The sequence below is a fragment of the Cetorhinus maximus genome, chromosome 23, assembly GCF_964194155.1.
Source record: "Cetorhinus maximus chromosome 23, sCetMax3.hap1.1, whole genome shotgun sequence".
In the NCBI taxonomy this organism is placed as follows: Eukaryota; Metazoa; Chordata; class Chondrichthyes; order Lamniformes; family Cetorhinidae; genus Cetorhinus; species Cetorhinus maximus.
The window spans coordinates 19,834,058-19,856,108 of NC_135901.1; the positions used below are offsets into that span (position 1 = coordinate 19,834,058).

Here is a 22,051-nt window from a genome sequence, read left to right on the forward strand (position 1 = left end):
ACTTCTACTGCTCTGTTTTAACGTACAAAATTGTAAACTATGCGTGTTTCTGAACGCATTGAGAAATCATAAATTCCACCTATTCTCATTGCGTAATTCACAGGGCGAATTTATGAGTGGAATATTTTAAATACTTTCAAATCTGGCCGGGGTCACATCGCATTAACTGTCCATGAGGTGTAACATCATCTGTTTGCTAAAGCAAACTTGTCTTAACTCCAAGCTATATGTTAAAAAAAATGTTCCTAGCAGTTACTTATCAATAAAAGTGCTTCCCAGATAACAATCCCTATAATTTAATTGTTAAATATATTGTTCATTGAAAGAAGATCCAAATTGATCAATATAAAACTTGATGAGAACAATTCATTCAGATCATCTGTGATACTCAAATATAATCAGCAAATTGATTCGAGATTTTGTTCTTCAATTTAATATTTAATAAGAATTAAGCATAAAGCTTAGATATAATCTATTCTTCTCCTCTAATTCTATCCTGTGTACAGCACAGCTATGGGAGACAGGATGTTGTTATTAAGTTCCAAACTAATATTAATGTTTGCAATTAAATTAATCTGTTCGAATTTCAAGCTTTTGCTTGTCAATCTCTATTCATATGCAGTCTGCACCTTCCTACAGTTCAAACAAAGTGTAAGAACAATTCCTTTACTGACAGCGAATTCCACCCCCCAGAAAACTGTCTAAGATTAGATTAGTGACAATTATCTCACTGTCCAAATCCCAATGACATTGAAGGAATAATATAGTTACGGCTGCACAGAAAGAATGTAATAACCGGATAGACATATTGCCAAACTGCAATGTCAAACTCCTCTGTAAGTCAATGCAAACGTTTTCAGGGATAAAATAAATAATTCAAAATATTTTGTGAAACTGAACAATCCTGTAGAATCAGTATATTCTTATTGAAATGTTTTCATGCATAATCACAAAATGTTTCCAGCCTAAAAACTTTTCCGATCATGTTAACAGTGCGCAGCAGAATTGTGAAAGGCGATTAATGATCAACTATGTTAATATGAAAGCTGTTCAGTCAATATGGAGAAATATTACCACATTATAATTGTTTGAATTATATTAATTTTACTCTACAATTTGAAAGCTTGGTACTCATATAGTTTCTGATTACAGTAAGGAATTATGTTCTGAATGAGCGTCATAATCCATGGTTTAGTTTAATCTGCAAATATCACTTAAAATAAAAACAATATGTTCTAACACATCTTTAAATGCTTTCCCCCCATTTCTGAACGCTGTCTGTTTTCTGCCTACAATCGCGCTTCAAGCAGAAACAAACGCGTAGACAGTTCCATTCGATCACAAAACGTGTAACCGCTCAATGTCACCGAGTTTAAACAATGCGGAAACAATGCAGAATCGCCAAACCGTTTCACAAATTCTACTTATTCAAAGTCACCCAGACACACATTCTCCTCAGTAGAAACACACCAATCTGCGGGGCTGAAACCCGGTTCATGGAGCAGCAGCTCAATTCTACAAACACTTCCAACAGAGTCAAATGTAATATTGCAAGAAAATCTCAATATCGAATCCAAATAACCCGCTCGTCACTAAATGAATAATTAAACTAAACAGAAATGTGGAATAATATCAACAGCATTGTGAGTAGGCGGAGCATGTTCAATAAATTAATATTGAAACTCAAGCATAATTTGTTAATATTAGGTTTGATTTCAAACACACATAAACCCTTGTGCAGAAGTTGATAAAACACGCAGATGTCACCGAGATTAAACATTGCAGAAACGTCAAACTGTTTCAACAAACGTTAGATATTTCAAGTAGCCCGGCCACACAGTATCCTCAGCAGATAATCACCAAATCACAACAACCAGGGACTGAATCCGTCAGCAGAACTTTTTTGTCGAGTCACAGCGGAACTATATAATTCAATTTCAGCAGAATCACGTGAAACATTGTAAAAAAATCTGCATACAGAATCCACCAAACCCACGTTTCAGTGAACGAATGAATTATTAAAATAGACAAAAATATAAAGCAAAGACTCAAGTAAAACAATCAATAAATATATGTGTGGTTCTTACCTGCAGTTACCGTCACCATGGTCCCTTGTCCCCAGTAGTCGAAATAATCACATTCCCTGGGCTGTGCCATACATTAACTGGCCCTGCACCAAAAAGACAGAAATCCACCATTATTTTAAATATTCATAAGTCAGAGGCAAAGTAAAGTCACGCTGAATCTTCACGAAATTATATTTGCGTTTCTAGATATCTTTAGCTATTCATCAACGAGCCTCATGTTTTATAATTCACAGAGTAACACATGAACATGTTTTTGAAATCACCAACTGATGAATAGATAATTATCACAGTTTTTCCATTTTAAACCATGTTTTTTGGGCAGTGCTGGACATAAATAATACCTCACTGTAAATAGAGTTGGATTGTAAAAGCCAGCACAGACACAGGTAGACTCAATTAATGCTGAGGGGTTTTTGTATTGACAGTAACTGCTCTGCCATCCAGTGTATCACAGTGAGACACACCATGTCAAATACTCCGGCAGACTGTTCACTGAAAATACAGAGATTTAATTTCACTGCGCTCTCAAAAACCTGATTCCGACTCACTTAAGAGTGAATCAATGAGATATTTCAGCCTGTGCTGGTCATTATATTTATAAATGTGACTGGAATACTTTTAAAGCCTCTGTGCAGATTTAGCGTGTCCGTCAACACTAGCAAAGCGGAAGACTTTTACACCTTTTTGCAAACCTCGACCCATTATTTTATTTAACTCTCATTTTCTTTGACGTTCCTGCGACGTTAGTGATCACCAATTTAAATAAATTCCTCTGAGGTTTTTGTATGAGGATGTCGCTGTGCACAGCACTGTGACCCACTGCTGTAGTATCACAGTGAAATACACCCGCACAAAAACTGCATCCACTCTCTGTTCAGTGCTGCCTCAATATTCACTTCAAATAGACGGTTACTTCTGACCTGGTTCAGAATTCATGCAACAATTTACAAAACTCAATGAACAGAGACCCTCCTCCAAGTATCAGACATATTAAAATTAACATGATATCCAGGTCTGTCATTGCGGTAACTGTTAACAGTAACTATAAACACAGCCAACATCTCAGCCCATTTTATCGGTTGGTTTGTTAGGTTTTACTGTTAAATTTGTTGTGTTACTTTTGTCAGAAGCGGCTTGTTGTCTGGTTCTGATCATTGCAGTTACTATTACATTTAAAACAAGTACTGACCGTCAGGTTATGATGGTTGAGTCCATCCAGATCTGTTCTTGTTCGGGTCCAGCCCTGGTTCCTCTCGCTGTGGTCTCTTGCACAGTAATACTTGGCGGTGTCTTCATTCTTCAGGCTCGTCATGTCCAAGGAGAAGATGTTCCTTGAAGTGTCTTTGGACGCAGTAAATCGATTCTTAATTCCTGGGGCGTAGTAGTTGTCCGATGAAGTATAGTAGCGAACCAGCCACTCCAGCCCCTGTCCGGGAACCTGTCGGACCCAGTTCATGCCGTAGCTGCCAAGATCGAAGCCGTTGGTTTTACAGGTCAGTCTCAGGGAGCCTCCGGGACGCCCGGTCTCTGCCTCTGGCTGAGTCAACACAACATCCGACTGGACACCTCTAAAAATATATCAAAACCCCGAGGATTAATCCTGGTGAAATGATTCCTGACTCTGTAACATTCAGAGAGAGTTTAACACTGAGACAGTAACAGTGAGAGACTTGGACAATAAAATTTACTCACGGGATAAGAAAGTCAGCAACAAACTGAGAGAAATCGCCGACCTCATCCTTCTGGTCATTTGGGGAAAATGATTCTGTCCAGAACTCAGTGAACAAACCAGCTCCCGGACTGTTGGATTCCGGCTCCAGTGAGCGGCATTTAAATACCCGGCAGAAAGGGCGGGTTTCCAGGCGCCCCCTGTTGATTGCCTGATGGAGGCGGCGACTGGATCCACACCCCACCTTCCACATCCCCAACAGAATGGATTAAGATATTTACAATAGGTTATTGTTAAAAGTGGACATTTTATCCGTATCGGGATATTTGGCTGAGTGGATTCATTATAATGTCTCCAGGGATTCTAATGGTGAAATTCCAGTTGAGCATCTGTTAATAAAAATCTAATTCCATTGTAAATTAAGCCCCTTTATTTCTACACTACCTCACAAAGGGATGAAACTAAAAAAATAAATTACATTATCAGGGAATAAAGGGACTGTCAGTCTGTGTTGTGGCAGCTCCGGGTCTCTATCTCATTACCACAATAAAGTGTCATCAATCATAGGAATTATTATTGATTTATGTAACTCAATGCGGGGGATGAACAAAGTGATTCTATTAACAATATGGGTGGCTATCGCTGTAAAATTTGGCTCCGGAGATAAGAAGAATCTCCTCACATTATACAATGTCTCTCCTTGCATTTCTCGAACTGCTCCTGACACTAAGACAGCCCTGAGAAAATTAGCGGTTAAAGAAGTCCGCCTACCTGATAATTCAACAGTGAGTTTACAGAGAAATATAAAATTTACAACTTTTGACAGAGAAGTTAATGAATCAGAACGGACACGGAGATCAGCAAAATTATCCTTCAGCATCCAAATCATTGCAGCTAATTTTATTGGCCTCCCGCTGTCTACCATTCACTGGTATTAGGAACACAGGATATCAGGACTTTGCGGCATATTACACAATATCACAAGAATAAATGTTTTATCTTCCACTGAAGCGGGTCATGAACTGGTCATTTCTCCACTCATTGGCAGCTATGAGACAGACTGTTAAATAATCGAAATCAGCACAAATTAGACTGTACAGTACACGGTGCTAATGACGTATAAGAGATCCCTCAAGTTAAATGAAGCGCACAACTCGGAGAATATTCAAGGAATTCCTGCGGGTTCAAGGCAATTCTATGATTTTCTTTTAATTTAATTTATTTTATTTTTTTGCCACTCTACTCAACTCATTAGACTGGGGGGTTGGGGCCGTTAACATCACCCTCTCGCACTTCATGAAGCTCTTAATAAACCGACTTTAATAATTGGAATGCCCTTTACTCAGAAATAATATAAATTTTGTTCACCATTCAGGATTTTATCACATCACGTCTCTACATTGACGTCATAGAGTGTGTGAGGTGGACTTGATATCAGCTTTACCCTGAGTCAGCTGATCAAAGTTGGAGAGGCAGAAGGTGTCTGGAACCCTTCACTGGTAACAGCTTCGGGATAGAGTGTTGGAAAGTGCATCCACCCTATTCATAAAGCGGCTTTCAGTACTGCATTCCAGGGCCCAGGAATGGTGTGTTTGTATTGGGACTGGGGCAACGCAGAGTCCTTAGAATGTTACCGGGGCTGAACGGCTTAAATTATAAGAACGATTTGCACAGACCAAGCTGGTTTTCCATTGTGTAAAGAAGATTAAAGATGATAGTTAGGGTTTGATATCTCGAAGGTGATTTATTCCCCTGAAGAGAGCGAAGGATTAGTAATTAAGAAGGCAAATGGACTTTTGGCCTGTATTGCTAGGGGGTTGGAGTTTAAAAATAGGGAAGTCTTGTTACAAGAGTACAGGGTGTTGATGAGGCTGCACCTGAAGTACAATGTACAGTTAAGAAAGGATATACTTGCTTTGGAGGCAGTTGAAAAGGGATTCGCTAGGCTGATTCCTGGGATGAAGGGGTTGACTGATCAAGGAAGGTTAGGCCTTTATTCATTAGAGTTTAGAAGAATGAGGGGTGATCTTATTGAAACGTACAAGATTCTAAGGGGGGCTTGAGAGGGTAGATGTTGTGAAGATGTTTCCACTATTGAGGGAATCACTCACTAGGGGAAATAGTTACAGAATAAGGGGACACTCATTTAAAATTGAGATGTGAAGGAATTTCTTCTCTCAGAGGGTAGCGAATATCTGGAATTCTCTACCCCAGAGAGTTGTGGAGACTAGGTCACAAAGTATTTGAAGAGGAGATAGGTAGATTTTTGAAACATCGGGGAGTTGAGGGTAATGAGGAGTTGAGCATGAAAGAGGAGTTGAGGCCTGGGGCAGATCAGCCGCGATCTTATTGAATGGTGGGGCAGGCTTGAAGGGCCGAATGGCCTATTCCTGCTCCTAAATCTAATGTTCTTATGTCCTTATGAATAATGCTGCCCTGATTCTTAAGGTGAAACTTTGGTTGATTTTCATTTCTGTCTTACAGGTGATCACCACTGCCCCAACGATCCCACAATTACTCTACTGCCACCACCAATAGAACAGGTCTTACTGGAGGCGACGGTGACCTTAACCTGCATCGTTTCTAATGCTCATCATCCAGTCCTCGTGTCCTGGACCCAAGAAAAGAAGCCTTTGAAACCAGAGATTGCCGTCTAACCGGGAGAGGATTCTGACAGCGTGGTCAGCAATGTAAACATCTCGATACAAGCCTGGCTGAGTGGGGCTGAGTTCTACAGTGTGGTGAGCAATCAGGATCTGCCGACTCCTTTAAGAAGTTCCTTCCACAAGGAACCAGGTGAGTGGTGAGATTGAAGCATTAAGTGAGTCATTGTGTTTATATCCAGTGTGGGGGTTAATATTTACTGTTCAGTGTATTCATGGTCTACTCTGGTAATTCCACTAACTAAACGATCTGGGCCTGTAGGCTTCAAGGAGGAAATTAGTAAGTAGATGAATGAACAATGAATTGAAGGCTCTGCTGTTGGGTTTCGATGCAGTAAGGTGGGAGGAGCCTGGTGTGGAACTTAAACACCAACACAGACCAGTTGGGCCGAATAGCCTGTTTCTATGCTGTAAACTTTGAGAAACTTTCTAGTCCAACCCCATAAGTTCTCAGGAAAAAGGATTATGTCCACCTCTGCTCCGAGCTGCAAAACCGGACAGATCCCAAAGATTTTAATTTATTAATTAATGGGATGTGTGCTTCGCTGTCTGGGCCAGAGTTTATTGCCCATCCCTAATTGCCCTTGAGAAGGTGGTGGTGAGCTGCCTTCTTGAACTGCTGCAGTCCCTGTGGTGTAGGTGCACCCACAGTGCTGTCAGGGAGGGAGTTCCAGAATTTTGACCCAGCGACAGTAAAGGAACGGCGATATATTTCCAAGAAGCAGATAATGTAAACCTTCAATATTCAACCCAAAAACATTTCTCTCACATCTAACCAGTGGTTTCATTGTCTCCGAAATTATCCAGTTTATTGACATTTATTGTACATTTTCTGCAGGTAAAAATCCGCAGGAACCGTCTGCGTCTGTCTTCCTGCCCTCGGCAGAAGATGTCTCCGCTCAGAGATTTGTCTCCCTCAGCTGCTTAGTGAGAGGTTTCTCCCCACGAGGGATCTTCGTCAAGTGGACCGTCAATGACAAGCCGTTGAATCCCGGGAACTACAAGAACACCGAGGCGGTGGCGGAGAACGGCAATAGCTCCTTCTTCATGTACAGCCTGTTATCCATTGCAGCGGAGGAGTGGGCCAGCGGCGCTTCTTACTCCTGTGTGGTGGGACATGAAGCGATCCCCTTGAAGATCATCAACAGAACGGTTGATAAATCCAGCAGTAAACCGAGTTTTGTGAACATTTCCCTTGCACTGATGGACACCGTTAATTCATGTCAATGAGAATCCCTCGGTTACATTTCAAACTTCAATAAAAAAATAAGAAAGTCCTTTTCTCCAATCGTGATTTAAATACACAATCGCTTAATTAATATTGTTTTCCACTTTTGCTAATGTTAGACCTGTTTAGTTAAAATCGGATATTTACAGGACTCACACCCATGTCTTGTACACCCAGTGCTCCCAGCTCAGATACACGCTGAGTTAGAGACAGAGTAAAGCTCATTCGTTACAGGATTCTGCAAAATAACTTCACCAACTCTCCTCCCACTTGGGAGAAATCTGACAATTTCCCATTTCCGGCAAACAAACTCAGCACATTTAGATCTTGGTATTCCTGCTTCTCTTATTGTCCATTCCTTTAAAATGGATGTCAGCTTTAAGCTGCTGCACCACACCCACTGGGAACTGAAGTGAGGGTCACACAGAGACATGTCCCAACAATCTCCATCAGAGAGAGGGGGAAGGAAAATTGTTAACCCACTGTACCCCCACTTCCCCAAGAGAGGGAGGGGGAAGGGAAATTTTTAACCCACTATTCCCCCACTTCCCCAACAGAGAGAAGGGAAAGGGAAATTGTTAACCCACTGTACCTCCACTTCCCCAACAGGGAGAGGGGGAAGGGAAATTGTTAACCCACCGTACTCCCACTTCCCCAAGAGAGGGAGGGGGAAGGGAAATTGTTAATCCACTGTCCCCCTACTTTCCTAACAGAGAAAACTGAAAGGAAAATTTTTAGCTAATTTTACCTCCACTTGCTAAACAGAAAGACAAGGAAGGTCATTGGTTAACCCGGTGTGTCTCCACCTTCTCAGCAGAAAGAATCGAAAGGGAAATTGCTTCGCCAACCAGACAGAGTAAAACTATAAACTCACTGGACTCTCGGTGCCCGAGCAGAGAATCTGGAAGGGAATGGGTCTCTACTGTAAGGACCCACTTACCAACAGCCCAAGTCGGCTTCTAACTTACTGGCCACAGGTTTTAAAGTCCCATCGTGCTTAAAATATTGTAAAATATATATTTATGCAGCATAATTTGAAGAAGTTTTGACACTCTTGTTCCTGTTAAGCTTATGCTAAGATTGATTTCCTATCATCCAAATCCACACTGGTGATTGAAGCCTCCCTGGATTGTTCAAGGTTCAGTCCCTGAATTTTATGAGGCACATGGTTGATTGTTTGCATTCGTTCACCTGATATCACCTTGCACCTAACAGAAAATACGTTCATACACAGAACATTGAAAATATTCACCAAAATTTTCACCATCAGGGTCAGACTCGATCGTTGGGACCTGGTGAAACTCGGAAAAATAGTCAAAATGCACACAAGGGACAGAAATGGACGCACACAAACATACATATATACACACATAGGCACAGACACGCAGACACACACACACATACATACATAGGCGCACACACACACACACACACACACACACACACACACAGGCACAGACACACACAAACACAGGCAGACACACAAACACACACACATAGACAAATACACACGCACGCACACACAAACACATGGGCACAGACGCACAGACAGACACACACACGCACACACAATCACACACACGCACACAATCACACACACACAATCACACAGAAACACAAATACACACACAAATGCAGGCACAGGAACACACACACACACACAATCACATACACACATATACACAATCACACACACACAAACAGATAAAACCAGACAACCAGACTCATACAAGGACACAAATATGCATCATCACACATTCACAATGACTGAAATACAGACAGAAAGACACACACTATCATACACTTTAAAACAAGTGCATGGACACGCATGAACACATGCACACACATGAGCAGACGACACCCAGACAAACATATAGAGGAACAGACTAACATATTCACAGGCACACATGTAGACACAAACATGAAACACGCTTATACACACGAGAACACAAAAAACACAAGTTAGTACGTATGAAAACATAAACACATATTGATACATAGTTCTAAATATTCATCAACACACAAATACACAAATTAAAAACTCTCTCTCTCTCTCACACACACGCACACACACACACACAGACGCTGTAACACAGACTTTAATATGCTGACACATATGTGCAACACAAAAAGAAACATTAACATTCATATTAGCAGACAAGAACGTATAAACACACATTAACACAGATAGTAATAAACAAACAAAGATAGCAACACATAAACACACACAATAACACACTCATACATACACATTGGCAAAAAAACAAAATATACATGCAGACGCAGACACAAAAATGCACAAGTCAGCACTCATTGGCAAATGAACACACCTCAATACCCATACACTCATATGGACACACAAACAAAGAGTGATGCAAGGCACGATATACTCATGCAGTCATACACAAAAGCGAAAGCACGACACAAACGCCAGGCTATTGAAGAAAGTATAATTCAAATGTACTTTTTTAACGGACGTACCCTCCGGCAATTGTCCCTCTTACATAATGATCCGATAAACACACTGAAACAATGTTCTTACTGAGAAAGTGATTTAAGTTAATGATGCACCAAACATTTCCATCACAAATAAACAAACAAGATGGGAAATCGCATCTGAGCTTTTAAAAAGCAACGTTCACAGTTTCCAAATAAGTTCTCAGTGAACCTCTCTCGATATCCATCATAATATTCTCCAATAATAGATCGTATGAAATTGTTCGAAAATGAACTGATACTGGAGATAATTTTCCATATTTTCTGACACGGACTCTACGAGGATTGTAAAGGAAGAACAGCTGTGGGTATAGTTACAGAGATAGGTTGCTGAGATTCACGAGCTTAACAGTAGTTAATTGAACATTAAAATAGAGAATTCATTAATAACTTAGGAAAGAGTAAAGAGAATATTTTTAAAAAGATCTCCTAGATTAATAAACAACCTAATTATATGTCCTTGGCTATATCCTCGCAGATTCCACAGATCGCATCTGGATTGAAGACTCTGAGGATGATAACGGCAACATCTGGACAACCGCTTCTACATTCATCATTCTGTTCTTCCTGAGAATTTTCTACCGCACTGCCGTCACTCTGGTGAAGGTGAGAAGATTCAATCCACTCACACTTCAAGCTGACAGAAGCGGTTTGAAAAATCTCTCAATGATTAAAACATTAACATAAATGTCCCAGATTTTAACATCTGCTTCATTATTTTATCCTCTTTTGCAGATCAAGTGACCGGTTGAATTTTGGACACCGTAGATTTTCCTCAGCTCTTTATTGAGATCTCTGTATTACGAATTTAAAATATGTCCTCACGGTGACTTTAAAAATGTAAAACCTTCAGTTTATGTTTGCGAATTTGTAACTGAGACAGTCATGGACGGTATTTCCGTTTCTCTGTTTGAAATGTGCGAGATAATTATGGCTGTATTGTAATTGTAGCTTATAATTCCAGAGTAGTTTGAATTCCATGTGTAAATAAGCAGCTTTTCTCATTCCTCATTCACAATTATTCCCTTCCCTTTATGTTGAGCTCCTGTTTTCTCTTTCTGGTGTCTGTTACTGCTGTACATACAGTTGGCAGCTCAGAGCGAATGTGTTCTGTTCTCAATGTGACTCTCAGTCATCATATTCAGTTAGTTAACTTTAAAATAAACTTTTCTGTAAAAGGTTCTCCGAAGTTGTTAATAAATCATGAATGTGAAACGAACTGACTTTGCTGAGCTCCTTTCCCCCAAACCCATCGACATCACTCCATTTTCCCTATTACACTGTTTCCTCCCCTTTCCCAGACAGGTGTTTTTAACCAGTCCTGTCTGGAATGTGAAACAAAAACAGAAAATGCTGGAAAAACTCAGCAGGTCTCACAGCATCTGTGGAGACAAAATAGTGTTAACGTTTCGAGTCCTCATGACTCTTCTTCAGAGCCCAAGGCCCTTCAGTGAAAGAGTCACTGCGCCACCCAGCGACCCATTGGTGTTAATACACCTTTACCTCTGCCTTTTAATGGCAAACCTCAGAGCCAGAATGATTGTATAGCGAGGGGAGCCTCGGTGATTTCACTCATACTCAAGTCTGTCACAGTCACATGTCAGGTAATTGTAAACAGCAGGTATCTGCTTCATCAGAGGCTCATACAGGACAGTATATGGAGGATGAAAGTTTCCTTTACACTGTCCCATCAAACACTCCAAGGGTCGGTGTAGCAGGGGTTAGATAAGAGTAAATGTTTTTTTACCTCTTTACCTCATATTGCTGAATGATACTTTTGCCATTTTTTTTCGTTTCAGACCACTTTCTCCAGAGTCAAAATGACCTATTCAGCCAATTAAAACAACATTGCCATTGGCAAGAACATGAAATTGATAGTGTGGTGAAATAGCACCAAAAGCTGTGAATTGAAAAATTCAATTTCCAAAATTTACCCTTTCATGAGGTGTGGGTGTCGCTGGAAAGGCCGCCCCGAATAGCCCGGCTTCCGAGGCAATTTCAGATGTCAGTTAAGTGTCAGTCACATTGCTGTAGACCTGGAATCCCATGTCAGCCAGGCCGGGTAAGGGTGGCAGATTTCCTTCACTAAAGGACATTAGTGCAGCAGATGGATTTTTATGACAATCGGTGATAGTTGTCATGGTCACCATTACTGAAGCCTGTTTTCAATTCCAGATTTTATTAATTGAATTAACATTCCAGTAGCTGCCATGTTGAGATTTGAACCCATGCGCCCAGACCATTCGCCTGGAATCTCTGTACTTTGTCCAATTAAACACTCACAAGGCAGAGACGTCACAATCCACCTTCTCAATGCAATAAGGGACAGGCAATAAATGCTGGCCCAGAGCCACGCCCACATCGCATAAATGAATAACAAAAAATACACAAATACCGCAGACTGAACCGTTGACACAAATCATGGGATGATTTCTAGAGTCTAGGGCCGATGTCACCCAGACACATTATCGAGGAGTAATCCTGCGAAGTATTACCACAGTTTGGGGCTTATCAGGAACACCAAGGAGCACAAATCGTGGAAATTCCCAGGCACTGCAGCCTGCCTGACGCAACAAACAACTGAATTCACGGAACATCACCCCAGGAATCCTCTCTCCCTGCTCCATTCCCTGATACTATCCTCCTGAACTCACTCAACATCACCCCAGGGATCCTCTCTCCCTGCTCCATTCCCTTTGATACCATCCTCCTGAACTCACTCAACATCACCCCAGGGATCCTCTCTCCCTGCTCCATTCCTCCTGACACCATCCTCCTGAACTCACTGGCCATCACCCCAGGGATCCTCTCTCCCTGCTCCATTCCCTCTGATACCATCTCTGATGGGATGCTTCAAACTCTCACTCCGCTGATTCGGTTATGCGTTTTCAGTTTTTAATCAATAATAAAATCGCTCTGTTTAAACAGTGTGGACATGAGCAAAGAACCCTCATTCCCACACGAGAAATTGAACCCGGGCCACAGAGGGTCCCAGCCACAAGGCCAGCAGGGAGGCTTCCCCTGCATTTTGCTGAATGATACTTTTGCCATTTTTTTTCGTTTCAGACCACTTTCTCCAGAGACAAAATGTCCTATTCAGCCAATTAAAACAACATTGCCATTGGCAAGAACATGAAATTGTTAGTGTGGTGAAATAGCACCAAAAGCTGTGAATTGAAAAATTCAATTTCCAAAAGCCACCAACCTAATCACTGCAGCTCCTGTGAAACTTGCAAGGCGATATCAAATTCCTCCACTTTCATGTTACATCTTTCAAATCTCAACCTCCGCCTCAGTCATTTTCAGTTCTATTTAATACCCAGGTGGAACTTTAACTCTGCTCCTCGTTCCATGGATTTTGGCCGATTTGCTATGCATTTTATATTATGATAAAGCCAGGAATTCGTGCTCTAATAAAAACAGGGGGGCGCTGAAGTTCCCGACAGGTCTGGCAGTATCTGTGGAGACAGAAACATAGTTAATGTTTCCAGTCCATATAACCCTTCTTCAGAACTGAAAGGAGGTAGAAATCTAATGGGTTTTATGCTGCTGACGAGGGTGGGTGGAGCAGATGGAGCAAAAAAGTTCAGGGATAGGTTGGAGGTCAGGAGAGGTTTAATGACAAAGATATCATGGAACACAAGTCAAAGGCAACGGGAATCATATTATTAATTATGAAAGCAGGCATTAATATCTAGACAAAGGTCAGCACTGACTGGAAGCAAAATAGCAAAATGTGTTAATAACAGAAAAAGGGTCAGCGCTGTCTGAAAGCAAAACAGAAGAATAAGATGCAGACTGGCACTTGGTGGACGGGGGTGCTGCAGGGAAATTAAAATGGAGGATGGAGTTCATGGTGTGAATTTGTTGACCTCAGTGTTGAGTCCAGAATGCTGTAAAGTGCCTAATGAGAAGATGAGGTGCTGTTCCTCCAGTTTGCGTTGGGCTTCACTGGAACAGTGTAGAAGGCTACGGACAGAAATGTGAGCGTGAGGGCAAGATGGTGAATTACAATGGCAAGTGAAAGACAGGTCTGGGTCATTCTTCTGGACTGTGTGAAGGTGTTCTGCAAAGCGGGCAGCCAGTCTGTGTTTATTCTCTCCAGTGTGCAGAAGACCACATTGTGAGCAGTGAATACAACAGCCTGAATTGTAAGAAGTGCAAGTAAATCTCTGCTTCACCTGAAAGGACTGTTTGGGGCCTTGAACAATGAGAAGGGAGGAGGTAAAGGGGCAGGTGTTACAACTCCTGCGATTGTATGGGAAGGTGCTGTGGGAAGGGGATGAGGTTCTAAGGGCGATGGACTTTTTGAATCAGAAATTGCTTTCTGGTTGTGACATTTTGCACAACAGCAAGACCGGGAATCAAACCTGGGCAATGAGATCACCGAATCCTAACTAGTAGGTCACCAAATGTTTGCGTAACATCTTGTTTCGCGAATTCAGCTACCAACCCGATCATCGGTGGTTTGACACCATCGAGGGCCAGTCGATTCTCTCTATTGATTCTACTTATATTACCAACATAGTTCTGCGTCGTGTCCTTTGGCTACAAGGAAATGTTGTCCAAACTTTGCCAGCCCTGCTGTTATCCAGTAAGTTCCCAGACAAATAGTTTTATGAATATTCATTTCAAAGAAAATAAGATAAATTAGATCAAACATATGCATAACATCCAACCCATTAGAAATATTGGGTTCAAAGCAACAAATAAAAATTGATTCTAGCACATCTAGAACTGGAACACACAACTAGAAAGTGGGGGGGGGGGAAGGGAAGGGTAAAACTCCAAGAAGTATGATGAATGGGAAACAAAGCAGCAGGTTAGCATGTGGGTGGTGGTTGGGGGGGTGGGGGGGTGGTGGGGGGGTGGGGAGGTGGATTCAACTTCATGGAAAATTATGAAAAAACTGAAAAGGAAGGAGAGCCCAAGAGAGGCTATTAAAGTCTCCAGAACACGAAATAGGACAGAGTGTTAGGAAAGGGCTAGGAATCTAACTTCAAGCACATCAGATAAAGGGACGACAATGAAAAGGGGGACGGGAAACACAGGACTAAATGTGTTGTATCTGAATGCACGCAGTGTACGAAATAAGGTAAATGAGCTTGTGGCGCAGATTGAAATTGGCAGGTATGATATGGTGGGCATCACGGAGACATGGCTGCAGGGGGATCAGGACTGGGAGCTAAATATCCAACGATATACACCCAATCGAAAAGATAGGCAGGTTGGCAGAGGGAGTGGGGTTGCTTTGTTAGTAAGAAATGAAATTAAATCGATAGCAAGAAACGACGTAGTTTCAGATGATGTAGAATCTGTGTGGATAGAGTTGAGGAACCGCAAAGGCAAAAAACCCATAATGGGAGTTATGTACAGGCCTCCAAACAGTAGTCAGGATGTGGGGCATAAGATACACCAGGAGATAGAAAAGGTGTGTAAGAAAGACAAGGTTACAGTGATCATGAGGGATTTCAATATGCAGGTAGACTGGTAAAATGAAATGGGTAGTGGATCCCAAGAAAAGGAATGTGTGGAATGTCTACGAGATGGCTTTTTGGAGCAGCTTGTGGTGGAGACTACTAGGGAACAGGCAATTCTAGATTTAGTGATATGTAATGAGGCAGATTTGATAAGGGAGCTTAAGGTGAAGGAACCCTTAGGAGGAAGTGACCATAATATGAAAGAATTTACCCTGCAATTTGAGAGGAAAAAGATGGAATCAGATGTAACGGTATTACAGTTGAATAAAGGTAACTGCAGAGGCATGATGGAGGAGCTGGCCAGGATTGAATGGGATATGAGCCTAGCAGGAAAGACAGTGGAACAGCAATGGCAGGAGTTTCTGGGAGCAATTTGGGAGACAAAGCAAAAATTCATACCTAGGAGGAAGAAGCATACTAAAGGGAAGACGAGGCAACCACGGCTAACAAGGGAAGTCAGGGACAGCATAAAAGCTAAAGAGAAAGCATAGAATGTGGCGAAGAGCAGTGGGAAGCCAGGGGATTGGGAAGTCTACAAAGACCAACAGAGGACAAAAAAAAAGAAATAAGGAGGGAGAAGATTAAATATGAGGGTAAACTAGCCAGTAATATAAAAGCAGATTGCAAGAGTTTTTTTTTAGATATATGAAGGATAAGAGAGAGGCAAAAGTGGACAATGGGCCGCTGGAAAATGATGCTGGAGAAGTAATAATGGGGAACAAAGAAATGGCGGAGGAACTGAATAGGCACTTTGCGTCAGTCTTCATGGAGGAAGACACGAGTAACAACCCCAAAATTCAAGAGAATCGGGGGGCAGAGGTGACTATGTTGCCCATTACCAAGGAGAAGGTGCTAGGAAAACTGAAAGGTCTGAAGGTGGATAAATCATCTGGATCAGATGGATTACACCCAAGAGTTCTGGAGGAGATAGCTGAAGAGATAGTCGAGGCATTAGTGGTAATCTTTCAGGAATCACTGGAGTCAGGGAGGGTCCCAGAGGACTGGAAAATCGCTAATGTAACCCCCCTGTTTAAGAAGGGAGTGAGGAAAAAGACGGGAAATTACAGGGCAATTAGCCTGACCTCGGTCGTTGGTATGATTTTAGAGTCCATAATAAAGGATGAGATTTCAGAATACTTGGAATTGTATGGTAAAATAGGGCAAAGTCAACATGGTTTCATCAAGGGGAGGTCATGCCTGATAAATCTGTTAGAATTCTTTGAGGAGGTAACGAGCAGGTTAGACAAAGGAGAGCCAATGGATGTTATCTACTTGGACTTCCAGAAGGCCTTTGACAAGGTGCCGCACAGGAGGCTGCTCAGTAAGATAAGAGCCCATGGTGTTAGAGGCAAGGTACTAGCATGGATAGAAGATTGGCTGTCTGACAGGAGGCAGAGAGTGGGGATAAGGGAGTCCTTCTCAGGATGGCGCCCGGTGACTAGTGGAGTTCCACAAGGGTCAGTGTTGGTACCGCAACTTTTCACTTTATACATTAATGATCTCGATGAAGGAACTGAGGGCATCCTGGCTAAGCTTGCAGATGATACAAAGATACGTGGAGGGACAGGTAGTTTTGAGGAGCGGGAGGCTGCAGAAGGATTTAGACAGGTTAGGAGAATCGGCAAAGGAGTGGCAGATGGAATATAACGTGGGGAAGTCTGAGGTCATGTACTTTGGTAGGAAGAAGAGAGGCATAGACTATTTTCTAAATGGGGAGAGAATTCAGAAATCTGGAGTGCAAAGGGATTTGGGAGTCCTAGTCCAGGATTTTCTTAAAGTTACCTTGCAGGTTGAATCGGTAGTTAGAAGGCAAATGCAATGTTGGCATTTATTTCGAGAGGACTAGAATATAAAAGCAGGGATGTGCTGCTGAGGCTTTTTAAGGCTCTGGTCAGACCACATTTAGAATATTGTGAGCAATTTTGGGCCCCGTATCTCAGGAAGGATGTGCTGGCCCTGGAGAGGGTCCAGAGGAGGTTCACGAGAATGATCCCAGGAATGAAAGGCGTATGAGGAGCGTTTGAGGACTCTGGGTCTATACTCGATGGAGTTTAGAAGGATGAGGGGGGATCTGATTGAAACTTACAGAATACCGAAAGGCCTGGATAGAGTGGACGTGGGGAAGATGTTTCCATTAGTAGGAGCGGTTAGGACCCGAGGGCACAGCCTCAGAGTAAAGGGAAGACCTTTTAGAACAGAGATGAGGAGAAACTTCTTTAGCCAGAGAGCGGTGAATCTATGGAATTCATTGCCATTGAAGGCTGTGGAGGCCAGGTCATTGAGTGTATTTAAGACGGAGATAGATAGGTTCTTGATTGGTAAGGGGATCAAAGGTTACGGGGAGAAGGCGGGAGAATGGGGTTGAGGAACTTATCAGCCATGATTGAATGGCGGGGTAGACTCGATGGGCCGAATGGCCTAATTTCTGCTCCTATGTCTTATGGTCTTATGGTCATCGCACTGAGTGAATCCACTGGCTGTTTACGTGCTGCTCAGTGAAAATTTCAATCATTCTCGACTTTGTGGCATTTGGGCACTGAGTCGGTTAGCAGTCTTGACTCAAATAAAGTGCGAACGCACAAACTAGGAGCAGGTGAGTTCACTCGGCCCTTCAAGCCTGCTTCACCATTCAATAAGATCACGGCTGATCTGATTGCAACCTCCCACCTACCCTTGGTAGCCTTTCATCCCCTTGTTGATCAAAAATCTATCTAGCTCTGCCTTTAAAATATTCAAAGACTCTGCTTCCACTGCCTTTTGAGGAAGAGTTATGAAGACTCATGACCCTATGAGAGAAAAAAAATTCTCCTAATTTCTGCCTTAAATCAGCGACGCCTTATTTTGAAACTGTGACCCCAAGTTCTGGATTCTCCCACAAGAGGAAACATCCTCTCCACATCCACCCTGTCAAGGCCCTTCAGGAACTTAAAGATTTCGATCAAATCATCTCTTACTCTTTGAAACTCCAGTGGACACAAGCCTAACTTGTTCAACATTTCCTCATAAAACAATGAACCCCTTCTTGGTAATGGTCTATGTCATGAAGAGATATTAATGTATATAATGTTATTGGAAATTATTTTTAAATTGGACTTGTAGTGGGGTCTGTGTCTGTGGATGTGTCTGCGTGTGTCTCAATTGGATTAAAGCCAGCTAGTCTGGGTGTGTTGATGTATAGTAGTTTTGAGGTGTAAACAGTAAGGTAGAGAGCACATTTGCATTCTGTTGAATAAACCATTCAAAGATTGGGGGTGAAATCTTGCACCTGGCTAGGAAACACCAAACAATATGTTCATATTACTAATAAAATTGCTGCTATGAAAGGGGTTTATTGTTAGAAGAGTGGAGTTCAAGGGCCTGGTGATACAATGAGATTTTGCGTTAAAAGTGAAGGCTAGGTATTGTGCGTGGAATTCAGAGGCATGGAAGATCTAAGCCTCCTGTAAGCTTACCATTGTGTCTGCGAAGGAGCAAATTGAAAGGAACCTCATTTTGAGTTCGTAAGATAAAATGTGCTTTGTCTGGTGTCTGTTTGAAGTCTATGGGTTATTGTTGCCTTGATGAAGATTAAGTCAGCCTTTACCAACTGCTGTGTCATAGCAGTCCAGTAAACCTTCTCTGAACCATGCTAATGCATTTACATATGTCCTTAAATAAGGAGACCAGTACTGTAAATAGGACTCCAGATGTGGTCTTCCTAATGCCCCATGCTTTTGCATACAGTACAGTACTGGCTGTACTGAAATAGTTCGGCTTTTTAAAAATTCTTTTGGACCGACTGAGCAGCTTCACCTATTCTGAAATGATGTGCCATCTGCTATCTTACTTGCCCTGAGCTGTATATATATATATTTCTTTCAGCCAATCTGCATCCTCCCCCACTGCTTACCTTATCATTAGGCTAAGCTAAAGTTTAATTGCAGGCCACAGCCAGGATCGAACGCTGCACTAATTTACAAGGATTCTACTCTAATCACTGAGCTACAGAGCCAAATACTGACCGAATTTCAGAAAGGTCCATCGCCTCTTGCAACTTTTAAACCTACTGTTATTCCCTGTACCATTTACCATGAAGATGCATAATGAAAGTGAGTTAAGTTTGCGATGGTAAAAATGCGTTCACCCCCTCAAGGAACTGAACCACATTGACACATGGAAAGGAACACGCACAGCCAGAGACAACGATAGCGACAGAGGCGTCAGGAGAGACAAACGTCCAGAAAGCAAGGATGTCACCAAATTGGCTCTGTTTTTGTTCCGATTCCAACTGCAAATTTGATGAATGCGGATGAACGGAAATGTAAAGTACACAGGAGCATTTGAAAGATTTTTTAGTCCTTTTAATTTATAATTAATTCTGTAACTCATTCTTAAAACAGGAACAGTGAGAAATGTAATCTGGCGGGATTTGAACCTGTATCTGGAAACTCTAAAGGATTTCAAACCTATTACCTTAACCACTCAGCTCTGTACGTAGGCGCCATATAAAATATAATGCTCTGTACATAGAATCATAGAATGGTTGCAGCAGAGAACGAAGACATGCAGCCCCACCTATCCCTGGCTGCCCTGCAATTTCCTCAATCTTTCCGACAGGATGGAGCACTGCACACATCCCGACCACACACTAAGGGATTTGACTGAAAAGATGAACCGTCTGAAATTCTAGCAGCGGTGGGATTTAAGCCCACACCTCCATGGGGGCTAGAATCTAAATCCAGCGCCTTAGACCGCTCAGCCACGCTACCGCAGTGGGAATGAATATTGCCATTGCCTTGACTGAAAATTTCAATCATCCTTCACTTTGTAGCATATGGGGGGCACACAGTTACTGACCAGTCTCCACTGAAATAAAACAAACGCAGAAAGAAACAATCTCCGGATGCATCTTTCCAACCTGCTTTTTCTCTCTGAACCTTTTTAACATGAAGTCACACAACTAATGTGAATGGGGTTTGGGATGGTAAAAATGTGTTCATCAGCTCGTGGGGCTGAACCACATTGATATATTCCAGATCCGAACCACTCACTGTGCAACATAGATGCCCCTTTAAAATTGTAACCATTATTTTCTGTTTCCTCTTCTCTCCAACCAAAATGAATCACTTCACATTTCCTTCCATCAAATTTCAGCTGCCACTTGTCTGTTCAAATGGCCCGAAAGGAGAACCGACTCAAACTAGGAATGAAAGTGTGAGAATGAAAGAAGAACAGAAATGACGGGTTTTGTAGATCCCGGAGGAAAGAGACTCCAGGATCAGTTCATTGTGACAGTTCACACAGCAACAAGAAAACAACATTCCCTGATGAGGGCCAACCCCGGGCGGCAGGAGTGGGAGCGCCGAATATCAGCGTGTTTAGTTATAACACAGAAGACTTGTTCAGCCAATAACAGCATCGAGTGTGTTCGACATGAACATGAAGTGAACAGTGAGGGGAAATAGTGCCACAAGCTGCGAATGGACAACTTTCAATTTCCAAACCTACTAACAGGATCAATGCGGCTCCTCTGAAACTTTCAAGGCAAATATTGATCCTTTATAAGGTGCCGTTCCCAGAACTATCCACATTCCTCCAGGCCTTGTATAGCTGCAGCAAACCTTTCCCTCCTTTCTATGACAGCCTTTGTAACAGGCTGTACAGCAAGGGGAATTAGATTATATAGAACGACTGAGAAAAACGAGGACATGCCTGATCTGAATAAATTTCTTTTGGAAGTTCGGTATGAAATCAGCTGCATAAATACATTTTTTGGTTCAAAAACTATATGAAAATCTCGAGTCCAACTCTTGATGTCATTGGGCCGGGGAAACTTTGTTAATGGTCACACATTGCGCATGGGCACTGCAGAAACTCCTGTACCTCTTTCAATATTGTTTTTCTTCACTCAGAGTTTTCAAAATGGGATTGGACAATGACTTGAAAGCGAGGAAAATCAGAGTTATGGAAAGCTCTTTGTAAAATGCTATCATAGACACGATGGGCCGAATTGTCTCCTAATGTATTGTGTAATTTTATGATGACATTGTTAGATAAGCCTGTCACCAGCATTCCTATTTATAACAGTTGAATCCATTTCTTCAAAACAAAGACTCAAAGTGCTGCTGCATGGCCGCACAGGTTAACATTGTGGACAGGTCCATTGTGATCTCAGCAGTGTGTCGTTTCTGTAGTGTAGTGATTATCATGTGCACCTAACATACAGAAAGTCCCTCATTCGAAACTAGGCAAAAAATAAGCTTTGCCAAAAGCCGTTTGTTAAGTGTGAAGGGAAATTCTCTAATTTACATGTGTTATGAAAGACAGCATCATACAGCCACACGACACATCTTGTCGAGGTGAATAACATCCAACAAAATAAAAACAGCCGCCATTCCACCACACACGAACCACTGGAAGTTATTAAACATTTTCAACCGTCACTCGGC

The 22,051-nt window shown here is 42.0% G+C and overlaps 1 protein-coding gene, 1 long non-coding RNA gene and 1 gene segment (V, D, J or C); 2 read left to right on the forward strand and 1 right to left on the reverse strand.

Annotated features, from left to right (window-relative positions):
* The window catches only part of LOC144697360 (uncharacterized), a 309,889-nt gene that overhangs the window by 241,599 nt on the left and 46,239 nt on the right, over nucleotides 1-22,051 (forward strand). The window lies entirely within an intron of this gene.
* The window catches only part of LOC144697205 (uncharacterized), a 306,206-nt gene that overhangs the window by 51,343 nt on the left and 232,812 nt on the right, over nucleotides 1-22,051 (reverse strand). The window lies entirely within an intron of this gene.
* Nucleotides 6,635-10,928, forward strand: LOC144698409 (Ig heavy chain C region, membrane-bound form-like). The segment is given in 4 exon segments: nucleotides 6,635-6,647; nucleotides 7,258-7,587; nucleotides 10,622-10,749; nucleotides 10,879-10,928. Coding segments are annotated over 4 exon segments (480 nt in total).